Source organism: Pongo abelii, chromosome 21, assembly GCF_028885655.2.
Source record: "Pongo abelii isolate AG06213 chromosome 21, NHGRI_mPonAbe1-v2.0_pri, whole genome shotgun sequence".
Classification (NCBI taxonomy): Eukaryota; Metazoa; Chordata; class Mammalia; order Primates; family Hominidae; genus Pongo; species Pongo abelii.
In genome coordinates, this window is record NC_072006.2 from 51,294,536 (window position 1) to 51,319,115 (window position 24,580).

The 24,580-nt window shown below is 44.6% G+C and overlaps 1 protein-coding gene across 3 annotated transcripts in view; it reads left to right on the plus strand.

Annotated features, from left to right (window-relative positions):
• Positions 1-24,580, plus strand: part of EYA2 (EYA transcriptional coactivator and phosphatase 2) — a 315,121-nt gene that overhangs the window by 138,429 nt on the left and 152,112 nt on the right. For all 3 annotated transcript variants that reach the window (XM_054541866.2, XM_054541867.2, XM_024239112.3), the window contains exon 5: positions 3,058-3,174. In XM_054541866.2, coding sequence (XP_054397841.1) covers positions 3,058-3,174 — 117 coding nt within the window. The remainder of the gene's footprint in view (positions 1-3,057; positions 3,175-24,580) is intronic.

Consider the following 24,580-nt stretch of genomic DNA (forward strand, 5'->3'; position numbering starts at 1 on the left):
GTGCAAGACAGGGAGCCACATATGGGGAGATTGCAGGGTACAAGAGGGACCCAACCCCACCCTCCTGGAGCCTCCAGCCTAAACAGAGAGCAGAGGTTCAACAGTGAACTGGGATGAGTGCCAAGCAGGAGAACTGCATGCTACTCAGGGCTGACTTAGGTCATAGAAGACCTTTCTAGGGAAACAACATTTACCTGATAGAGAAGAGGGAGGTATGGGTTCCAGGCAGAGGAAGCAACATATGCAAAGGCTTTGAGGCCAAAGACATGGTTGCAGTTTGTCTGTATCATCTATTTAATATGGACAATGTAGGTACCCTTAGAGGCAGCAATTTTTGTCTTGTATCCAACCAAGACAAACACTCTGACATTGCTTGAGGAAGTATGTACATTTCATCTTGGATTGTGATAGTAAAAACTGGAATCAACCTGGAGTTCATCATCAGGGAACTGGCTGAACAAGCAGTGATATTTCCGATTCTGGCTTTCCATCCCGTCTCTAAAACAAACAGAGTGTCTGAGCATATGGCTTGGGCAGAGTGAGCAAAGGAGCCCAGGAAAGGCAGTGAGGTCAGAGGGGTGGGCAGAGCCCACGTAGGGCCTTGGGGGTCACTGCAGAGTTTAGGTTTTACTTTAGGTGCACAGTGAGGCAGACCGTACCCAATGCAACGTTAACCATTCCTAGTGGACTGAGCAGAAAGAAGGTGCTGTATAAATATTGCTTGTTGCTGCCATCATTGTTGTTACTAAAGTCTGGCACCATCGATGGCATAAAACCCCTTCACACCTGTTATTGAGAAGCATCAAGATAAGGAACCTTGACTTCAGAGTTATCCGCCAATTGCAAGACCCCAGTCCAATGGATTGGCAATCTCAATTCCCACATCTTTAAAATGAAGGAAGTAATATATAGCCTATTTTGTGGGATTGATGTGAGGATAAAAGAGATGTGTGCTTTAATTACTTCATTCAGAGCCTTTATATGTTCATTCTTTCCTCTTACTTTAATTTCCTAACAACCCATCATTTCACAAGAAAGGAGGCCTCCAACCTGGGGTTGCAGGAGAAACTTTCCAGGTCACCAATCAATGAAGCAAACCATCTAGGACTCCAGCCCAGATTTCCTGACTCAGAATCTATCTGTTTTTACCTTACTAAGCATTCTCTTATTTTACGGGGTTGACAGGATAAGGAGGAGGAAATTTCAATACAAAAACCATCAACAGAACTAGAAATGTTCTTGAAAGAAATGAAATTTTAAACAGCAATGAGATACTGTTTTATACCCATAAGATAGACAGAGATAAGCAATGTTTGATAACACAGTTGATGTGGTTGTGGAGAAGCAGGACTCACTCAGTGACTAGAGAGAATGTCACCTACAATCTAGGGAGCAACATCCAAGAAAATTTAAGATGCTCTTGCCCTGGACTCGGTGATTCCAACTACTGGGAATTTACCTAAAAGATAGACTTGCACATGTGCACAAAATGTGTGTGTGTGTGTGTATGTGTGTGTGTGTGTATGTGTGTGTGTGTGTATGTGTAGAGTGATGACTATAAGCTGCAGCAAATACATATGTATATGCATATAGGTACATCTATATGTTAAATGTATTTTCTGCATGTATATATGTGTGTATATATACATATTTGTTGCATGTGTGTGTGTTATGTGTGTATTTGCTGCAGCTTAAATTACAGTCATAAAATCTCAAAACCGCCCAAAAGTTAATGAATAGGAAACTGGTTGAATGATGAGGAAACCACACATTAGAATGTCACACAGCCATCAATACAGAACAAGGAAGAACTTTATAAGCTCATGAAGAATGATCATTACCACATATTGTGAAGCAGTAAAAGAAAAAGAAGAAAATGAAGAACAGAATTTATAGAATACTCCTGTTTATTTTTTAAAAGATGGAATAGATACATACATTACATATGTATATTATAAACATAAGTTTGTATATGCACAGAACCTGTCTGGAAGTGAATTGTGTTCCATAAAGCTGGTAATCGTGGTTGCCTATAGGCAGAAGAGCTGGGATTTGAGGTCAGGGGTAGGAAGAGAAACTTTGCTTTATGCCTTTTGTACTATTGGAATTTTCTACAATGCATTCATTACATTTTCAATAAAAATTAAGTGAATGAGCTGATGATGGTCAGCCTCTCCTCCTCAACACAGTCCTTTTCTCAGCCAGTTGTTCATGGAATTAGTACCTATGCTTTAGGTAAGCATGCCGAGTTTTGCTGAAGCAGAAGGCAGATTTGTAACTGTGGCCTTGGGATAAGCAGGTCCCCCCGTGAGATTGGAGAGTGTCTTACAGTTAAGTGACATCATCTTTGCAGAGGAAGGGTGGTTCATTTCACACCTTTGCCCAAAATCCTAATGGACATTTAAGCCATACACGGCACTACTCAGTGGAGTAGTGGGCTGCAGGCTTGCATACCTACCAAGCTGGCAGGTAGCATGAAGCTGGCGGCATGTACAAAATATGAGACCTTCGTACCTACCAAGCTGGCAGGTAGCATGAAGCTGGTGGCATGTACAAAATATGAGACCTTCGTGGCCTGCCTTTCCCTTCTCCACTTTTGATAGGGTCCTAGGATGTACCAAAACAAATCACAACTACAATGAGAAAATAGTACCTTAAAACCAGCCTCAAAGTCCTGCAGATGGAATGAAATCTATGATGACCTGGGAAACACGTGAATTGGGAGCCCACAGGGGCAGCTTGTGGTCACATGAGTTGCAGACATGGTGTTACTAGACCATCTTGTCATTCAAAAAGAAGCCGTAAGTCCAGCTTTTTGTGTATGAAATGTCCTGACTTTTAACAAAATCAATTAATTCAGTTTTTCTTAAAAATATGCTGGCCAAGTCAAATGTCTATAGGCTCACTTTGGCTGACAAGCCACCGGTTTGCAACTCCTCACTTGGAAGCTGATAAAATTGCATGCTGTCTTGACCCAGTGGCTCTTTTGTGGGTGACAAGGATGCATCCTAATCATGTGTCCTTGGTCCTTTTTTTTTTCCCCCTCTTCCTTCAAAGGCATCAAGACAGAAGACAGCTTGAACCATTCCCCTGGCCAGAGTGGATTCCTCAGCTATGGCTCCAGCTTCAGCACCCCACCCACTGGACAGAGCCCATACACCTACCAGATGCACGGTCAGTGTGGCGCTGTGGCCCCTTCCTGCCCATCTCTAAGGACCACCTAAGTTGGGTGTCCATTCATTCATTCATTCAGCAGATTTTTTGAGCACCTACTATGTGCCAGGCTCTATCTCAAGGAGTGGAGAAAATAGATACGAGATCTGCCTTCATGGTCGTTACCTGGCAGTGGGGAGAGACTAACGATAAAGTTGGCAAATAAGCCAGATGATTTGGGAAGGGGTTGAATGTAATAAGGCAAATAAACCTGGTCTTTGCATAAAGAGTGATGAGCACTTGGGAGGTCAGGAAAGGTGAGATTTGTGACTTTAGATCAAATCACCAGGGAAGGCTCTTTGAAGAGATGACATTGGGCAGAAACCCAAAGGGTGAGGCAGAGCAGCCACATTAGACATCTTGAAGAATAGCATTCCAGGCAGAGGGAACAGCCTGTGCAAACTCTGCATGCAGGGAAATGTCTGGATGTATTTGAGGCACAGAGCTGAGACCAGTGAGACTGGAGCAAAGTCAGAAGGCATGTGGGAGGAAAGAATCTTGGAGAAAGAGCCAGGCACAATCACACATGGCCTTGAGGGATATGGGAAGGAGTTTGCTTGTATTGTAAGTGTGATGGGACAGGCAAGTCTATTGTAGAGACTCGGAAATGTCGGGTAGTGGAAATATTGGACAGTCAGGTGAAGAAGCTGTTATTCCAGGCAGGAGGATCAAGGCTCTGCAGCCCTAGAGGGTGGCCTTAAGGAAGAAAGAACTCCATTGTGTAACCCTCCACCCACATGCCATAAGGAACTGGCTTACTGGGTTCTCCCATGCTCGTCTCCACTCTTTTACCATCCAAGAGCCCTTCTCTGTTCTGATGCCCCCTTGGGAGCCTGCTAGAGTTGATGCATGGAGCAGGGGGCTGGTGGATGTAATTATGGGGATCCCCATTCTGCTGTTTCCCTTTGTATAAGCTGCTAAAAATTACCATCAAGGGTCTGAAAGAGTAAAACGATAAGATGGTAGGCTGATGAGTGATTGTACTTTTTTTTGAGACGGAGTCTTGCTATGTTGCTCAGACTGGGCTCAAGTGATTCTGCCACCTCAGCCTCCTGAGTATCTAGGGCCACAGCTGTGCGCTGCTGCACCCAGCTTTGATAGTACTTTTTTTTAAAGAAACTACTTGGAAGTACTATCACTTCATCTTTATTATTTTAATTTTTTATTAAGGAAGTAATAAAAATGATTGTCAAGGGCAGCATTTCAGGAAAAAAAAATTGTGAAAGGAGAACAAATAATCTTAGATATGTGTGTAGGGAAAGCAGGTGATAAGCATTCATGCCCAGCCCTGAGAATAGCTTCCTGGTAAGGTCTGTGTCCAAGATTGTCGGGGATGCCATGAGCTAGCCTTGACCAAACATGCTAGGTGCCAGGTGATGCTCTGTGGGTTCTCTCATACAACCTTCATGACGCTCTCAAGCAATGGTACTGTATTATTCCCATTTCACAGAAGAGGAAACTGAGGCATAGAAGGAATGACTGATTTGTCCAACACCAGGGCAAGGATTTTAGATTTTATTATAAGCGTAATGGCAAAGGGACTGTGTCAGATCTCTTGGGGGCCTGGTGGAATCCCAACCCCCAGCCTCACTGCAAAGCCCATCGCTGTAACCCTGGCACTTTCCTGCCTCCTCTGCTTCTGCTGTCACGTCTGTGTCCCCAGTCGGGGCCTTTCTGAGGCCCACTGAAGGGAGTAAACTGCTGAGACCCATCTCTCCAAGTGGGGAGTGAATGATGGCACCGGCCCTGTTAATAGGAGGTGTGTGAAGGTACTGAACTTGAACTTGCATTTGAGTCCATCTCAAGCCAGTTTCTTTCCAGCTCTTTAAATAGAAACAAGACTTACTGCCTCAGGGCTTCTGAGGCCACAGAGGTTGAAATGGAAACCCGGTCCCCGTATCCCATTTTGACACCCCCTCAGTCACACAGTAAGTGATCTAAGTTATGTAGGAGAGGCCCCCATTCATTCATTCATTCATTCATTTCGTATGTTGAGCACCAGCTTGACACCTGGCACCCTTCTAGGTACTGAGGGCATAGCAGCCCACAAAGACAGTCTCCTCATGGAGAAAGATGGACAGTAATCAATTGACAAATAGATAGATAATTATAGATTGTGATAAAGCCTGTGACAGACAAAAACATGGTGGCATGCTGGACCGTGAGCAGTGGTATGGACCAGGAGTGGTGATCGGCATTCAGCAGGTGGTCAGGGGCCTCCCGATGGAAAGGAGGCTGCCACAGGAGGGGCCAGAGGCGGGCCAGGCCGTACAGGCAGCGGGAACACAAGAGTAAAGGCCCTGAGGCAGGAAAAGGCTCACAGTGTTCAAGGACTCCAGAGGAGCCTTATCCTATCCTCCCCAGAGCAGGATATGCAGAATAATGTTCTTTCTTCTCTAGTCCTTACAGCAACCGCGTGAGGTGGGCACCATCAGCCCTGCTTTCATAGATGGTGAAAGTGAGGCTCAGAGAGGGCAAGTGACTTGCCCGAAACCGCAGAGCCGATAAGTGTTCAGAGCTGGGATTCAGACTCCAGTTTCTCCAGTGCCACTTCCTCTAAATGATGAGATTTCCTGGACTCCTTCAGGACTCCAGGCACTGTCCTTCAGGACTCCAGGCACTGTCCTGATGTCTGCACATAAACATGCCACTTAATCTCCCCAATAGCCCCATGACATGAGCACTGTCACTGCCCTCATCTTACAGGTGGAGAAACTGAGGCATAAAATGTTTCAGTCACTTACCCAAGGTCACACGGCCATGGCAGTGGGAAATGAGCCAGGCAGTTGCCCAGGCACATAACCCTCACGCCATCCTGCCCTTCACACTCTCTTAGATCCATCTAGAAGGTGATTCTCAGGGGTGAGCCTAGGGCCCCCCCCCCACCTCAATCCCCACCAGCCAACGTCTCCAGCTCTCTTCTCGCCCTACCATGGGAATCGTCCAGGTTATTTTCTTATCCTCCTCGCAGCCCAGATGACAGAAGGGCAGCGGCAGCAGCTGGGCTTCGTCCCAATTAACTGCCTTCAGTCTGATGCTAATGGCTATAAACTGCTCTTGAAACAGCCCAGGCATTTTGCAAGCTGACATATCCCTCCTTAAGTATTTTTTTCAAATGCAAACACAGAACGCTCACACACCATGCCCATGTGCTTCCTATTAACTTTTTTTTTTTTTTTTGAGTTGTTCCAGAGGAGAAATAAACTCTCGAACTACTGAGAGCATTTCAGAATGGAAGACATTGGTTGAGCTTAGTTTCTCAGAGGAAGAAGAAAATAAAGAAGATTGAGGCTTATGAACTTTTAGGCCTGAAAATGCTGATTTTGTGAAATTGGCCCATGGTGAGAGGCTAGCATGAGTCTTTTTCCTTTCTAAGAATTAAAACCATAATTTTGGCCCATAATCCCAGCACTTTGGGAGACCAAGGCAGGTATATTTATTGCTTGAGTCCAGGAGTTCAAGATCAGCCTGGGAAACCTGGTGAAACCCATCTCTACAAAAAAAAAAAAATTATCTGGGCATGATGATGCGTGCCTGTAGTCCTAGCTATTCAGTATACTGAGGTAGGAGGATCAGTTTTCAGCCTGGGAGGTCAAGGCTGCAGTAAGCTGTGATCATGCCACTGCACTCCAGCCTGAGCAATAGAGCAAGACCCTGTCTTTAAAAAAAAAAAAAAAAAAAAATGCTGGGTATGGTGGTGTGCACCTGTAGTTCCAGCTACTCAGGAAGCTGAGGTGGAAGGATTGCTTTAGCCCAGGAGTTCAAGGTTGCAGTGAGCTATGATCACCCCAGTGCACTCCAGCCTGGGCAATAGAGCATGACCCTGTTCCAAAAAAAGAAAAAATATATAATTTTATAGACGCAAAAAAGGATGCTCATGGGACTCACCTCATCATTTTATAGATGAGTAAACTGAGGCACTGCAACAGAGCGTCTTACGGAAGATCACAGAGCAAGCTTTAGACAAGCCAGGATGCTTCCCACTAGGTCTTCTAGCTAATCTCATAAACATCCAAAAACTTTAGCACAGCCATCACCCCATAAGGCCCTGGTTTGAGATCTGTATCTGTTTGGATAACACTGCCCCTCCATGGAATATACAATACATGGAAAAGAAAAAAGTTCACAGCTCTTGTTCAGCCTTTGCAGAGTTGTTTATTTTCTTTATTTTAAGTTCACCCTGGGGTTTTTGTAGCTGAAGTGTATTTCTTATAGGTTTGATTTTTTTTCTCTTTGGCTTCTTCTGATAAAACACTGCTATTCACAGAAATAACCACAAAGATTAAAAAGAGGGGGAAAAAAATCTCCAGAGTGTGTTATAAGAAGTTTCTGGTGCCACAGAGGAGTTAAGAGTTCTGGACCTGGCCTGTGGTCAGTCCTGGCGATACCCCACACACAGTGGCATGAGTTGGGGAAGCACATGGACTTCTCTGTGCCTCAGTTTCCTCACCCGTGAAACTGGTATCATAGAGAGGTGACAACATGAGGCTTTGGGAGACTAAATAACATGATTCATGAGCACCTCAGATGAGATCCATAAAGGCCGGATTTTCTTTTTATTATCTCTGTTATTCCTTCCTTAGCATGGTGGTTAAAAACAACTAAAAGCAGGGACTCTGAAGTCAGGTTGAGTTAACATCCAAATACGGCTGCAAACCAGCCCTGTGACCTTGAGCTCAGTTACTTCTCAGTACTCCAGTTTCCTTCCCTATGAAATGGGGACACTAAGAGTACCTTACTTGTGGGGTGCTATGATGACTAAATGAGTTAACGTATGTGAAGTGTTTAGAGCAGCACCTGGCACAAACTAACACTCTCTAAACGTTAATTATCGTTATTATGATTGATATTGCTAGCCTCACTTCAGGTTTGATGGGCCATGTTCTTTCCAAGTTCACTTCTATTTCTGAACTCTCAATTTTAGTAAGTGGTCAGGGTAAGAGAAAAGAGGAATACTAATTTGAGACTGTGGGACTGTCTGCATCCACATAAACTCCCCTTCCAGTGAACTCTGTATTGTAGGGAGACTTAAAAATAGGCCAAGTGCAGTAGCTCACGCCTATAATCCCAGCCCTTTGGGAGGCTGAGGCGGGCGGATCATCTGAGCTCAGGAGTTCAAGACCAGCCTGGCCAACATGGCAAAACCCCATCTCTACTTAAAATACAAAAATTAGCCGGGTGTGGTGGCACACGCCTGCAATTCCAGCTACTTGGGAGGGTAAGGCAGGAGAATCGCTTGAACCCGGGTGGCGGAGGTTGCAGTGAGCCGAGATCACGCCACTGCACTCCAGTCTGGGCAACAAAGCGAGACTCCATCTCAAAAAAAAAAAAAAAAGGCAAGAAAACAGTGGGAGCCCTATCCAATGGAAACTCTTTGCATTTATGAAGGGCCAGGGAACATGAAGACTGAAGCTTAGAACCCCTCCAGCAGCCACTCAGGAGCAACATGGAAACGTGCAATTCAAGGATGTGTAGGAAATTAAAAGTTCAGTAAAAGCACTTGTAACTCAGTGATCTCAGCTCGAGACCTCCGAGGCTGGATTGTGTTGGATTTAGGAAGTCTCTATGTCAGATTCATGAAATCTACCACCAGTAAACTGTGTGACCTTAGACAAGTCACAAAGCTTTCATGATCTGTATTCCACAGTTCTAGTGCTAACAAGCGTTCCAGGAAAAAATAAAGGGGCTGGGGCGGGTCATGGTCGTACATACCAAATACGTTTAGTAAATAGTGCATGCCACAAAGTTAAAATAGACATCTTTGCTACAGGACTTTTCAGAGCCTTTGCAGGCTGTTGTGCCTTGTACTTCTCCAGGAATAGAATTCAGGAGGCAGTTTTCCCAGGCAGGTGGGATGAGGGCCCCTCCGTCCAAACTCGTTCTGTGTTCGCTGAGAAGCCCTGGATGTCATGATCTTTTAGGAACCTTCCTTTATGAATGTTCTTTGAATTTCTATTGTTTTAAACAATGAACACGTATGTATTTCTTTTTCCTGTGTTTTAATTAAATTGTTTCTTGTTGAGATGGAGTCTCACTTTGTCGTCCAGGCTGGAGTACAATGGCGTGATCTCGGCTAACTGCAACCTCCGCCTCCTGGATTCAAGCAATTCTCCAGCCTCAGTCTCCCAAGTAGCTGGGATTACAGGCGCCTGCCACCACACCTGGCTAATTTTTGTATTTTTAGTAGAGATGGGGTTTCGCCATGTTGGTCGGGCTGGTCTCGAACTCCTTACCTCAAGTGATCTGCCCACCTCAGCCCCCCAAAGTGCTGAGATTACAGGCATGAGCCACTGTGCTCAGCCTTAGTTTTTAACTGAGATATAACTCACATCCCTAAACTTCACCCTTTTTTTTTTTTTTTTTTTTTTTTTTTTGAGGCAGGGTCTCTCTCTGTCGCCCAGGCTGGAGTGCAGTGGTGCGATGTCAGCTCACTGCAACCTTTGCCTCCTGGGCTCAAGCGATTCTCCCACCTCAGCCTCCCGAGTAGCTGGGACTAGCAGGTGCCCGCCACCATGCCCAGCTAATTTTGTTTATTTTTTATAGAGACAGGGTTTCATTGTGTTGCGTAGGCTGGTAAACTTCACCTTTTTAAAGTGTTCAATTTAGTGTTTTTAGTATGTTCACTAAAATTGTGCAACCAGCACCACTATCTAATTCCACAGCATTTTTGTCACCCCACAAAGAAACCCCATGCCCATTAGCATCACTCCCTAGTTCCTCTCCCTCCAGTATATTCCTTTTGTAATTAAAAAAAAAAAGACACATGAATTTTTTAAACAGGTTATGCATTTACCTAGTTCGGGCATCTGTGGAAATCTTTCTTCTACCCTCATGCTACATCCACCCCGTTTCCAAACCCCTAACAATTAACCACTGTAATAATTTCATGGGAACCCATCCAGAACGTCTTTTTGCAAACATAAGTAAAATATAAGCAGTCTATTATCTTGTATGTTACTATTACAAGAATTAGTTCAGACGTGATTCATAAATAAGAAAACTATGTTAGTGTAACTCAGAAGTTGCACTGTTTCATTTGCTTCTAAGGGTTTCTCTATCACTGTTGTTGCTATGTGCCTTGATGTAGTTTTCTTTATGATTCTTGTGCTCTGTGTTCATTGAGACTCTTAGATCTGTGGATTTATCATTTCCATCAAATTTGGAAATTTTTCAGCCAATAGTTCTTCAAATTTTTTTCTGATGTTCCACCACCACTATCTCCCCACTCCAAGTTCATAAATCTTTTCTTCTGTAGTATCTGATCTGCTGCTAATTACATCCATGTCATTTTTCATCCCATACATCATTTTCATCTCCAGAAGTTTGATTTTGGGTATTTTTTGTTTGTTTTTTGTTTGTTTGTTTGTTTGTTTTGAAGATAGAGCCTCGCTCTGTCACCCAGGCTGGAGTGCAGTGGCGTAATCTCGGCTCATTGCAACCTCTGCCTCCAGGTTTCAAGCGATTCTCATGCCTCAGCCACCCGAGTAGCTGGGATTACAGGTGCTCACCACCACTCCTGGCTAATTTTTGTATTTTAAGTGGAGATGGGGTTTTGCCACGTTGGCCAGGCTGGTCTCAAGCTCCTGAGCTCAGGCAGTCTGTCCACCTCAGCCTCCCAAAGTGCTGGTACAGGCATGAGCCACCATGCCCAGCCTGGGTCTTTTTTTGATAACTTCCATGTCTCTACTTAACATGTCCAGTCTTTCTTCTGGCTTCTTGAACAGATAGAATCCAGTTGTAGTAAACGTTTTAATGTCCATGTCTAATTCTGTCATTCCTGTCATTTCTGGGTTCATTTTTATTGATTTTTCTCCGCGTTAAAAATCATATTTTTCTGCTTCCCTACATGCCTGATAAGTTTCAATTGGATGCCAAACATAAATTTTACCTTGCCAGATGCTGGATATTTTTATATTCCTATAAATACTTTTGAGCTTTGTTCTGGGATGCAGTTAGGTTACTTAGAAACTGTTGAGTCTTGCTTTCTTTTGAGTCTTGCTTTCAGCCTTGCCAATTGGGATCAGAGCAGCGTTTAGTCCAGGAGAAATTTTTTCCACTACTGAGGCAAACCCTTCTGAGTATTCTACCCAATGCCCCATGAATTGTGAGGTTCTGCAATTCTGGCAGGTGGGAACAGGAACTATTCCCAGCTCCATTATGAGCTCTGAAGCTTGTTGCTTCTGATCTTTTCTAGTGGTTCTCTCTCAGCCCTGGGTAATTTCTTTACACCCATGTGCTCATCAGTTCTCAGGTGGCCACTCAAGGGGAATTGTGAGCAAACCTCCAGAGCGCTCCCAGCGCAACTTTCTTTTTCTGGGAGTTCTGCTCTGCTGATTCCAGCCACATTAGCCTCCACTGACTTGCAGCTCCATCTCCCCAGCTCAGAGAGACCATGGGGCTCCACCTGGGTTTTCCCTTGCTGGAAACTCTATCCTGGGGCAATCATACAGTTCACCATCTGTTTCTCCTCTTGCAAGGATCACTGTCCATGCCTGATGCCCAACGTCTTGGAAACCTAGTTTCCAAACTGTTTCAGCTGGGAGGGTAAATCCAGACCTTGTTACTCAGTCTTGGCCAGAAGTGAAAATTCCACTGCATTGGTTCATTTGTAATTTTTCCAGAGCATAGGCTAACAGCAGCTGAATGTAAAATACCAAACACAAGCAAATGCAGCAAGCCTGGTATGAGTACAGTTCTGCTCAGAATGCCCTGTGTTCTTCCTCTTCCTCAGTTTGGTTACATGTTCTATTTTGGGAGAACTAATTTTGCAATTCCTGCCAATTTTTATGCATTTTGCCCTTGTTTCCATAATTCAGCACCTCCATCATCTCTTCATCACTTCCATCAAGATACTTTCACTTCCTTTTAAAAGCAAAGATCTCTATTTAATGTATTGCTTCTCAGTTTATTATTTACATTTTTATTTTTTCACTGTGCTATCATTTTTACTAGGATTGTCACTGCTTTGGTTAATGCTCTGGTTACAAAGTGGCATTGCTGTGGGGCAGTCAGCTCTAACCCTACTTCTTCCCATAAGCTCTCTGATTTTAGTGCATGGGTTTGCATAACTCATGGCCTTTCAAGAAAGCATTATCACATGATGGCAGAAACACTTGTCTATATTCCTTTCACAGATAAATACTATGCACACTCTTCTGCACTTCGTTTTCCTCATTTAGCTGTATACCTTGGAGAGAACTTGCTAAGTCAATATATAGAAAGAGCTTCTTCATTCTTTTTCATAGATGCCTATTATTGCATTGAATGATGTGCTATAAATGATTGAGCCAGTTCCTTACTGGGGGCCATTTGGCCTGTTTCTACTCTTTTGCAACTGCCTCCAAAATGGTCATGAAAACCCCTATATGTATATTATTTTTTGTAAGTATATCTGAAGGGCAAATTTCCAAAAAGTAGGAGTTAGGGTCAAGGGGCAAGTCTATATTTAAATTTGGTAGATATCTTCAAGTTACCCTCCTTAGGGATTCTACCCATTTACATTCCCCCCAGCAGTGTCTGGGAGTAGTACCTGTTTTCACAAAAACTCATCAACCCAGTGTCATCTAATGGTTGAAGTTTTTGCCAATCTGATGCATGAAAAAATGGTGTCTCAGGGCAGTAGTAATTTCTAAGTCTTGTCCCACAAGTGAGGTTGAGCATCTTTTCAGACCCTTGACTGATTTGTATGTCCTTTCCTGTGAACCAGGAGATTTGACTTTAAAAAGTATGCAAAAGAAAAGCAATTAAGTACTAGGCATACCAATATTTAAGTATATCATAAAGCTTCAATAATCAAAGCAACACGCTTCTAGTGTGAATACACTCACCGATCAATAGAGGAGAACAAATGGTCTCAGAGAGACACCCACACATTTAGTACGTGGAGAAGGTGATGTCTTGAGTCAGTGGGAAAATATGAGCTATTGAATGAATGGCATTGGAATAGCTACTTAGCCATCTGGAGAAAAGTATCCATTCCTACTACCAGAAAACAAATCCAAATGGATTGACGGTTTAAATGTTAAAAATAAAACCATAAAAATACTAGAACGAGAATAAGCACAATTTTTTATAACCTTGGAGTGGAAAAGGCTTTTCTAACCAGGACTCAGAAATCCAAAATCCATAAATGAAAAGATTGACAGGTTCAGCTACAGAATTTTTTTTTCTTTTTTGGCACGGCAAAGAACACCAGAAGTCAAAACAACAAAACAAATGACAAAAAGCAAGCAAACAAACAAAAAAAGAAAACAAAATAACAAACTGAAAAGAAATATTTACATCTGAAATCACAAAGAAATGTTACTTTTTCAAAAATGATTCTACTAGTCTATGGATTGAACCTGCTCCAGGATGTGGTTCTTCTCAATCAGGATTTCAGACTCAAATAGTACAGGGCTGAGCGGTAATGTAAAATTACGAGAGACATGAGCTAGGTATAGAGTTATAGGGAGTGGTGGGAACTGTAGCAAACTAGAGACTAAACCCCCCACCAACGCTGGGGCTAGGGGGGCATTACTTGGCTTCAGCCCGTTGCTGCCCCTCTAGAAAGGATCCTAGGGAGACCACATCTTTCCATTTTTCAAAGTGATCCCTAAAACTCTATTTAATGTGAAATCTCCTTATTCTTTTTCAATATGGACAATTGATATAAACTCTCTTTGAAACACCTTGTGAAGCACACAAACACGTATAAGGCTGGCTTCATGCCCACATCTTGCAGTCTTGCTCCATATTTTCTTAACTGAACCACAGGTCCCGAGATGACTGGATGGAGCAAATCACAAGCCAAGTGGTGACTTGGGGAACCACACAGATCACCTCCTTTGGGTTCCCCCACCTCTGGCTTATTTCATCAGTGAAGTGTGTTCCAGAGAACTTGAGTGATAGGTGTGGCGATAGTTGAGAGTGGAGCCCAGTGGCCACCTCATGGTGAAATGGAGTCATTTCCCTATTTCTCCCCGGCGATGGCAACTTTCAGGCTGTCCCAGCCCAGCCAGTTTTGAGCAGTCTAAATCTTCCTGATCTCACTGCATCAGTCAAGACAGGAGCCAGGCTTGGCATCCTATGGGTTGTTGGACTGAGGCCGAGCTTCCTAATGTGAATCAGCAACTCTTCTACACACAATGAAGTGGGTGAGGTTTCCCCATGCATGTCAGCATTCTCGCCCTGTGCAACACCTCCAGCCTGGGGGTCACCCTCCCCTCCCCTTCATGTGTGCTGGCAGGCTTGCTGCCTTTTGCTTGAGTTAAAATCTTCTGAATTTAGAACGTATAGAGTTTAAATGGAGGGTCTTTCCTCTAGTTACATAACAAGTTAGATTTGGTCACCCCTATCTCCAAAAGCCACTGGAGTAACAGGTGGAAACAGCCGGAGAGATTGAGAATGAGTTTGGGATCAGGAGGGAGTTTAGTTTAACAGCAATTTGCTAAGGCAGTGCTGTCCAATAGACCCTTCTGTGATGATGGAAATCCTCTGAGTGGCTGTGCAACGTGATAGCCCCTAGTCACAGGTGGCTACTGCGCACTGAAATGTGGTTAGTGCAACTGAGGAATTGAATTTTTAATTTTGTTTAATTTTAATTAATTGTAAATGCACCTACTCTATTGGGCAACACAGGTCTAAGCGATGTTTCAAAGCTAACACTTAAGTTGTGTTATGGACTGAATTGTTTCCCTCCCCTAAAATTCATATGTTGAAGCCGTTACCTCCAATGTGATGGGTTTTGGTGATGAGGTCTTTGGGAGGTGTTAGGGTTAGATGAGGTCATGAGGGTGGGGTCTTCAGAATGGGATTGCTGTTCTTATAAGAAGAAAGAGAGAGAGAGAGCTCGGCCTCCTTGTCTCTCCCTGAATGCACATACTGAGGACAGGCCATGCAAGGACACAGCGAGAAGGTGACCATCTGCAAGTCAGGAAGAAGACCTTCACCAGGAATCCAACCAGCTGGCACATTGATCTTGGACTTCTTGGACTCCAGAACTATGAGAAATAAATGTCTGCTGTTTAAGCCACGCTGGTGACAGCATTCTGTGACAGCAGCCTACGCGAAGACAGTAGGTTTTTCCTAGACATGCAAAAGCAGAGATGGAAAAGCTGATATCCTGAGCGTTTTGTTTGTTTCTCTTTTGAAGATGCTTCACCTTCTTCTCTTCTTGCCCCCACTATCAGACGGATTTTCAAAGCAAAGCAGGTCTACGAGTGGCATCAGGAGCTGGTGAGTGACAGAAGCTGGTGCCTTCGTACAGCCGTCATCCCAGCAGATATTAAGGGAGCATCTCCTCTGTGCCAGGCACTGTGCCAGGTGCTGAGAAAGCAGAGGAGAGCAAGACAAATACAGTCCCTGCCCCCCTGAAGTTCACACCAGGGATGGGAGATGGACAATAATCCGATGATGGCACAACACATGTAAAATTGCACCTGTAAAGCACTAGGACACAGGGCCAAGGCGGAGTCTGCAGCTGTCTGGCTCCAAGCCTGTGCTCTTCACTCTGCCACTGGTCACAGACCCAGATGCCTCAGGAGCCAGCCCACAAGGTCAGTGTGTGAAGATGGCTGAATGGGGCCTGTGACAAACTAAGGAGCCCTAGCCCTATATATCGGGGTAGCCCCACCCCATTAAAGCTGGTTATTGGGATGCCATAGATTATTCAAAATTTAAATTAAAAAAAAAATGCCAGAAATCTTTTATAAGAAATTTTCCAGTTAAAAAGACTTAAATTGGTAGCAACAAATTTTTAAAACAAAATAAAATAAAACTTACTGTGCGAGCCAAAGCACAGGTACAGATTGGATTCAGCCCACAGGCTGCCATTTTGCTAACTGTGTTCTCTGTCATGACCATGGAGAGAACTGATGTGAAGGCAGGGGACTCTGAGCTTAGAAGGGGAAGAAATGGGGGTTAACATATTCAGGACAGGGTGCAAGAAGGCAGAAGGACCACAGGTTATGGATGTGTCCGGTCTCTCTCAGCCACATCAGCTGGAAGAATAATGATGGCGTCGTTTCTAAAATAAGAGTTGAAGTTGAACAAGGGCTCAGCCCATAGAAGGCGCTTATTGAAGACATGCTGGGGCAACTCTGCCTGGCCACCCTGTAGCTCGCCAGTTACTCTGATGGGCAGCTGTGGCTTTTATGCATATTTTCAGGGCAGAAGACAGGTGGAACCAGAATGATGCCATAATGGTTGTAATCAGTGGGTGGCCAATTTGGGGTTGACATAACTGTATCTGCAGGGGAAGCATGATCAGGTCCTTCTTCATATTTAAGGCTTACCTACTCCTTTTACCCCTTCCTCTATAAGTAGCACTGCTGTCTCTTACATCCTTTTCCTCATACCTCCCATTCATTCTGTCCACAAGGTTACTAACTTCCTTATTCTCTATACATAACAGATCTTTACATTTTGCGCATATCACCCAAGCTCCTTGCCTGCTCACTAAGTTTTTATAACACTTCTTCTGAGTTTCATTCACCCCATCTCTTTTTCTGTTTTCTACAACACATAATTGAACATCGTTAAATATTCAATTAAGAATTATTGAATACAGTACAGTTACAATTGAACACATTACAATAGCATTCTTACAAAGTTCTATGTATGTTAAAGCCCTGAAAAAAAATTCTGCATGTAAAATGGACTGATGTGCTAGAACAGAGGTTAGCAAACTTTCTGTAAAAGAGCCAGAGTAAATATTTTAGATTTTGAAGGTCATAGGTCTCTGTCCCAATTACTCGTAACTCTGTCATTGTAGCTTGAAAACAGCCATAGTCAATATGACAACGAATGGGCAAGGCTGTCTTCCAAGACAGTGTTATTTACAAAAGCAGGTGGTGGGTTGGATTTGGCCGAGCTCTGTGTTCTAGGGTCATATTATTAAAACCAGATCTTATCTGCCTGAATGTTTGGTTGGATATTTGAAAGTCAGGTGTGACCTGGGAATGGTCTTCCTTTTGCTGGACTCTCCACACATTGCAGAATGTCTGCACCTCTGTCACCTGCCCACTAAATGCCACTAGTTCCTCCAATAAAAGTGTCCCCATGAATTTCCAGGTACCCCCTAGGGGTACTGCAGCCACCCAACCACTGGTTTACACAGTGGCAGGTTCAGGCATGGGGAGAGATGGCTGTGGTGTAGGAATGAACATCTGTCATTCACTCAGCAAACATTCACCAGCGTAGGCTCTGTTGCAGGCAGCATGCTAAGCATGGGCCATGCAGCCCCAGGCTGACAGTCAAGCCACATCTTCATGGAATTTATATCCCAGGGAGAGGATACAGGTGGTGCATGAGTCTAGTTGACCTGCCACAACAAAATACCATGGTCTGGGTGGCCTAGACAACAGAACTTTATTTTCTCACAGCTCTGGGGGCTAGAAGTCCCAGATGGAGGTGCCAGCAGATTCTCTTCCTTGTGAGGGCTTGCTTGTACATGCTCGCTCTGTGAACACATGGCGTCTCCTCTTTGGGTTCACAGAGAGAGAAATCTCCGGTGTCTTCTTTTTTTGAAAGACGGGGTCTTGCTCTATAGCCCAGGCTGGAGTGCAGTGGTGCAATCATAGTCACTATAACCTCGAATGCCTGGACTCAAGCGATCCTCTCATCTCAGCCTCCTGAGTAGCTGAGACTACAGGTGCGCACCAGGCTGCTGCTGCTTATAAGGACACCAGTTATGACCTTGTAACTCTTATGACCTCATTTAATCTTCATTACTTCCCTGGAGGCCCTGTTTCCAAATACAGTCACATTGGGGGTTACAGCTTCAACGTATGAATCTGGGGGCCACAATTCAGTTGCAACACACAATGGGTAAGGAAATGAGCAAATGACAAGATGATGTCAACTATGATGAGTGCTCCAAGGAGAATAAACAGGGAGATGTAACAAAGAGAAACCAGGAAGGATGCCAGGCTCTCTGAGGAAGTGACAGTGGAGCTGGCACTTGCAAATTCGGAAGAGCCAGCCATGAGTCACAAGTGTCGCCAGCAGATAGGAGGCCAAGTGGCCGAGGAGCCAAGGGGAGAGGGGTGGGGAATGAGGTGGCAGGTGCTGAGGCACCGGGAAGCCATGGGGTTCTAAAACAGGGCAGGTGATCTGGTTTGCATCTCAGAAAGACCAGTTGACTGCTGGGATGAGTGGACTATGGGGGGATGGCAGGGGCTGCAAGGAGGCCAGGAGGGAGTTCTCTCCTGAGACAGCGCCTGACCTGTCCCTGGCTCTCCCTTCCCCTCCCCTTCTCTAGGTCAGACACAGTGAAGCCAATATTCACAAGTGTACCTGTGACAATGCCTGCCAGATCTCAGTGACCCCATTCAGAAAATTCTAGAATTATCACAACTTATCCTTTTACTCCCAAAGGAACGAAGGCCCAGAGCACGGCTTTAATGTCATTGCTTTTGTGTCACTTGTTGCTTATTTCATTTGTTTATCATTTTTATTTCTGACATTTCCATGAAATGAGAACTGGGCTCACAACCAAGGTCTGCACCTGCAAAATTTGTTGAAAAGGTCATAGAAGAAATCTCTCTGCCATCTGATCATTGGCAGGGGCAGGGGTGGGGGTAGGGGAGTGGAATGAGAAAAAGGAAAAAAAATGCACCAAATTTTAAAAACCAGTACAAACACACAAAAAACGCAGAGTCCTATCCAAGGTACAAGTCCCTGCCCTGCTAATTCCTTAGAGATAAAAGGAGAGCAGCCTGCTCCCAGGCCCAGCAGCCCAGCCTTCTGTTCAGGAATTGAAAGGGATAATTAAGGGATAGGGGAAATACAGCCTCAGGCAGGGAGCCATTTATTAGAGAGGCACAGACAGACACACAGACCCTGCAACTCCTGAGTTCAGAGAGGAGGCACAGCCAGGACAGGAGCCAGGCTATGGGATGCTCAATGTGCACCCTTAAAGCAAACCAGATTTTTGCTGCTCCTAAAAGTTCAGGTGGTAAAGCGGGGACCAGAGCCCAGATTCCACCCGCCTTCAAGTTGTGTGCTTCTTTCCCTGGGCCCAGGGAACATGTAGGGAATTCCTGATTTTTGCATTATTTCCCATTCAGTAGCTTACACATGTCCCAGGAAGGCAGCTTAGCCCCCTAGTCCTGAATCCACCTGCCTTCTTACACTGCTTTTTATTTTTCATACATTATTAACCACATCAGTACTATTAGTGTGTATCTTTCCAGAACATTCTCTATGTATGCATTTACGAGCTTTTTTTTCTTCCCACCAGTAGAAAATCCTGTTTTTTTAAACATAAGTAATATCTTGGTGTGCATCTTGTTTTATAAGTTGTCTTTTATATTTTTCACCAATTAACATGTCTCGGAGATCTCTCAAAGTCCGTTCAAACAAACCCACTTTAGTCTCTTGTTTGGCCTTTGCAGACACTGCAGTACTGCATTGAGAAAGCCAGATGCCGGAGTTGAATCTCTGCCTCTGCACTCACTGGCTGTGAGACTTGATTTTCTCATCTGTGAAATGGGGTTTATAGGAGTAGCTTTTGTGAAGCTGTATGGGATAATATACACATAGGGCTTAGGACAGGGCCTGGGACAAAGTCAAGTGCTTCCTTGCGTTGGCTATCATGGTTATTGTTATGGGTATACCACGGCATTTAGCCATTCCCCTTGAAATGGACAAAACTTCCCACATTTTACTGTTTTCAGAGAAGCCTGCAGTCTCGAGTTTTGGTTGCTGCAGCCGTTTGCTGTCCCTGTATGTGTCTCCCTTTGTGGCAACCAGGGCCCCCTTCCAATTCCTGCAGCAGGCCTCACCAGGTCGCGCCACACTTTGCATCTCTGCTACTCCAGCCCTAAACTGCAGCCTGTAAGAACTGGCAGCTCAAAAAGATTGTGCAACCCCCAAGACCATAGCTCAGGGCCATCCCAGCTGCTGCTTCAGGCGAGCCCTAGCCAGCTGCCTGACCTTTAGGTCAGTGGCGTATTTTTGATCACTTAGGAGCAAGAGAAGAGAGCCAAGAGGAGGCAAATACCGAAGCCTACTAGAGACAACCCAGGATCCCAGAAGTGTATTTCTAGAAGGGGTGATAGAGATCATCTAGGTCAGGGGTCAGTCCAAATAGGAAAAACTTTAGGCTTTGCAGGCTATACAGTCTCTGTTGCAACTGCTCAACTCTGCCAGTGCACTGTGAACATTGTTATAGATGACACATAAACAAATGGCATGGCTGTGTTCCAATAAAACTTTGTTTACAAAAACAGGTGACCAGCCCACAGACCATAGTTTGCCAACTCCTGGTATGAGTTGGTCTAAGTCAGTCCATCCCGGAGCCTGGGTGAGTTGCTATGGCTGCCTTTAGTGCTGCTGTTCCTGACACTGAATCATACACAATGACCCAGAGTGGCAGGACGGTATGTATTTCTTGCCCTTCTTGCAGGCGAGGTGTCGGGGAGAGGCAGTCAACTAATTCTGGCCACTGAACTGAGAGTGGAAATGATCATGTCATGCCTAGGCCAGAGCATTCAATGGCCAATACAAGACTCTGCCGGTGTTCAAATTGAAGGCTGCTCCTTTAACTGGTGCCGTTGAGTGACTCCAGTGAACACAGTCCCTGATGATTCTCAATGGACATATAGCATGAAAGATAGATCAACTTTGATTGCATTCAAGCCAGTGGGATATTGGGGATGTTTGTTACCACATCATACCATAACCTCTCCTGACTGATTTATTGGCACAAGAGATTATTTTACATGGAACATGAAAGTGGCACTCAAAGTCATTGGGTCACATAGTGAGGAAGTCATTCCCCTTTCTGTCATCTTTCAGCCCTTCTGATTCAGTGATAAAGGGAGGAAGGAAGTCTCTATTTGATGCTGATATATCTTCAATCTGTCTCTAATCCCTGCAGATATTTCTTTTTAACAAGATGAGAGCAAACCCCAGGTTTAAGGTCTTTGGCAGACAACAGTATTTAGCTAGAATTAAAAACATTTGTTCCCTATGTATTTTTTTATGTTTTGTATTTATCATTAATGGCAAGTGGTATTGATTTTCTATTTACAGTAATAATATAAAGTCTCCTCAGACAAATTGATTTAAGTAAAAACAATGAATGTTTATACGGATAGGGCTTAGGACACAGGTAAGTTTCGCAAAAATGTGAGTCAACATTAAGCTGATATAAGGGAAATATTAAATAAAAGAATAGGCCAGGTAGTTTGAGGATATTGTAAAAACTGTGTGGGGGCAGGGAGATGAGTGGAGCCTGGATCCAGGAATCCTGTTCAATATCTTCCTTGCATAAGTGTGCAAGTGGAGGCTTAGAGAGGGAACGTGCTTTGCTGTGGGTGAACCAGCTTCCCGGGACCAAGGCGAGGAGGGATCCCCAACTTCGCAATTCAGAGGCCAGGCTATCCTTGTGCCCAAGGCCCTGTCCCCACCGAAGTTAGAAGGAAAACTGATGAAGGTCAGTAAGTCTATAAAATTGCCTGGATGTGTTTCCTAAGACTGTTTTAACAAAGCACCACAATCTGGGTACCTTCTGGAAGCTCAGAGGGAGACTGTCCCATGCCTCTCTCCTGGCTTCTGGTGGTGGCAGGCATTCCTTGGCAATCCTTGACCTATAGATGCTTCACACCAGTCTCTGCCCCCATCACCACGTGGCATTCTCTCTGTGTGTCTGGGTCCAAATTTCCTTCTTCTTATGAGGACACCCTAATCCATTATGACCTTATTTTAATTTGATTACATCTGCAAAAGATGCTGTTTCCAAATAAGATCACATTTACAGCTACTGGGCCTTAGGAGATGAACATAGCCTTTCAAGGGACACAACTCTACCCACGACATCACCCAACTGGGGTCCCTGGCTGAGCTGCAGGAGGCTTGGGGCTAAGAACTGCGTCCTGTCCCTGAGCTGGCTGGGCTTAGCAAAAATTGAAACCACCCAAGTGAAAGAGGTCGGTCAAGGATCCTGCTGCTCAGCTGGCTTGCATTAGTCTCAGTCTGAGATGGTGGCGGCAAAGATGGTCTAGGCCCCAGCAAGTGAGGCAGCAAGAGGCCAATGCCAGCAAAGGTCAGGGCTCCCTCTTTAAGTATAAATAGAACCTTCTTCCCGGCCACCCCCCTCCCATAGCCACACAATATCTCTTTCAAAGATCTCAAAACACTGAAGCAGACCGTACCAAATTGACTTTATTGTTTTAAAACCAGCCCCTTCTGTCTGCCACCACACGCCACCCCTTCCCCAAGGGGAAGAAAAAAATCATAATAGATGTCTCTCCAGCGTGCGCCTCTGTTCTCCTCTCTCTAATGGCAGCTCAGGACCCTGAGGCAGTGACGCTTAATAATGTATCCTAATAGTCAGTGTTTGTCTGACAAATACTTAGTGACCACAAGCCGAATCAGGGCCGCCATGAATTCATGGCCGGTGTAGTGATGGGTGCTGAATGATCATAAAAATAGCTAACACTGGGCCGGGCTTGGTGGCTTATACCTGTAACTTTGGGAAACTGAGGCAGGAGGACTGCTTGAGACTAGAAGTTCGAGACCAGCCTGGGCAACATGGCGAAACCCCATCTCTGCAAAAAAAAAAAAAAAAAAAAAAAAAAAGCCATGTGTGGTGGCTTGCACCTGTGGTCTTAGCTACTTGGGAGGCTGAGGTGGGAGAATCACTTGAGCCTGGGCAGTCGAGGCTGCAGTGAGCTGTGATTGTGCCACTGCACTCCAGCCTGGGTGACAGAGTAAGACCCTATTTCAAAAGAAAGAAAAAACAATGCTCACACTGAATGAGGGCTTCTGGGGACCACAGACTAGGCTGAGCACTTGGCCAGTATTCACTCCCTTGGTCACCACTTCAGTGTTTGCAGCAAGTTGTTGCCATTTGACAGATGAGAAAACTGAGACTCCAAGGGAGGAAGTGAGAAGAAAGCTGGGAGGTGGCGTAACCAGGATCAGGGCCGGGGCTAGCATGAAGCAAAAGAGGCACTGGTTCCAAGTGCAAAATGTAGCAGAGTGCCAGGAAATTCAATCATGGATAACTATTTTAAGGCACTATTTAAAATAGCCAAAGTTCGTGCAAAAACTCCCTGATGAACAAAGTACCAAATTTTAAAATAAAGACAGACTCCTGCTGTTTGTTTGTTTTGTGACCCAGCAATATTGTGGAACAGGAATGGTCGTTTCCAATCAGCCCAGGGTTCTGGTGCACATGGGCATTATGGTCCTGCCATGGCAGGACTAGGAGGGTAAGCGGACAGATTTGGCCATACAGGGATTGTTATAAAGTCATGCTTTTTGATAATAGTGTTTTTAACTTCTTCCACTTGCTTCATAATATTGGAGGATATTTTGGTAAATGCATTTAAGAGCATGCATTTTTCCTTTTGCCTCAGGCTTCAGTACAGCTTGGTTCAGTGCCTATCAGGACACTTCTCCAGGCAGCCGGAATCCAAAGTTCTTGCTTTATTTATTTCCTTCCTTCTGGTAGGTTCTACAGTTTTGCACACGCCACCTATGTCACCTGCATAACCAAGTACAGGGGTTCAGAATGTGGCCACTGCACTCAGATCACCTAAATTCAAATCCCAGTTCTGCCAGTTACCAACTGTGTGACAGGCAAGGGGCTTTGTTTTTCTGGACCTCTGTTTCCACATTGGTAAGATGGAAATGATGGGTGTATTAGTTTGTTTTCACACTGCTATAAATAACTGACCGAGACTGGGTAATTTATAAAGGAAAGAGTTTTTACTGACTCATAGTTTAACATGACTGGGGAGGCTTCAGGAAACTTACAATCATGGCGGAAGGTAAAGGGGAAGCAAAGCACCTTCTTCACAAGGTGGCAGGAAGGAGAAGTGCCAAGTGAAGCAAGGAGGAGCCCTTTATAAAACCATCAGATCTCGTGAGAACTCGCTCACTATCATGAGAACAGTATGGCGGAAACCACCCCCATGGCTCAATGACCTCCACCAGGTCCCTACCTTGACACCTGGAGATTATGGGGATTGAGGATTATAATTCAAGATGAGATTTGGGTGGGGACGCAAAGCCTAACCATATCAATGGGAATTCCCCTATTCATCAGCAGGTTGTTGTAGTGATTAAATGAGTCAAAACGCATGCAACACCGAGAATAGACGTGGCGCAAAAGAAGCACTCCGTGTTCATTGGCATTATTACGTGTTGCATTGTTATGTGTTGCATTGTATTATTAGTTTTCCATGACTTCTATAACAAATTACCACAAACTTCGTGGCTTAAAGCAACATAAATTTGTTATCTTACCATTTTGGATGTCAGAAGTCTTACTGGGCTAAAATCAAGGCATCAGCAGAGCTTCTGGAGCCTCTAGGGGAGCATCTGTTCCCTTGCCTTTTCCAACCTCCCAAGGCTGCCACTAGTCCTTGGCTTG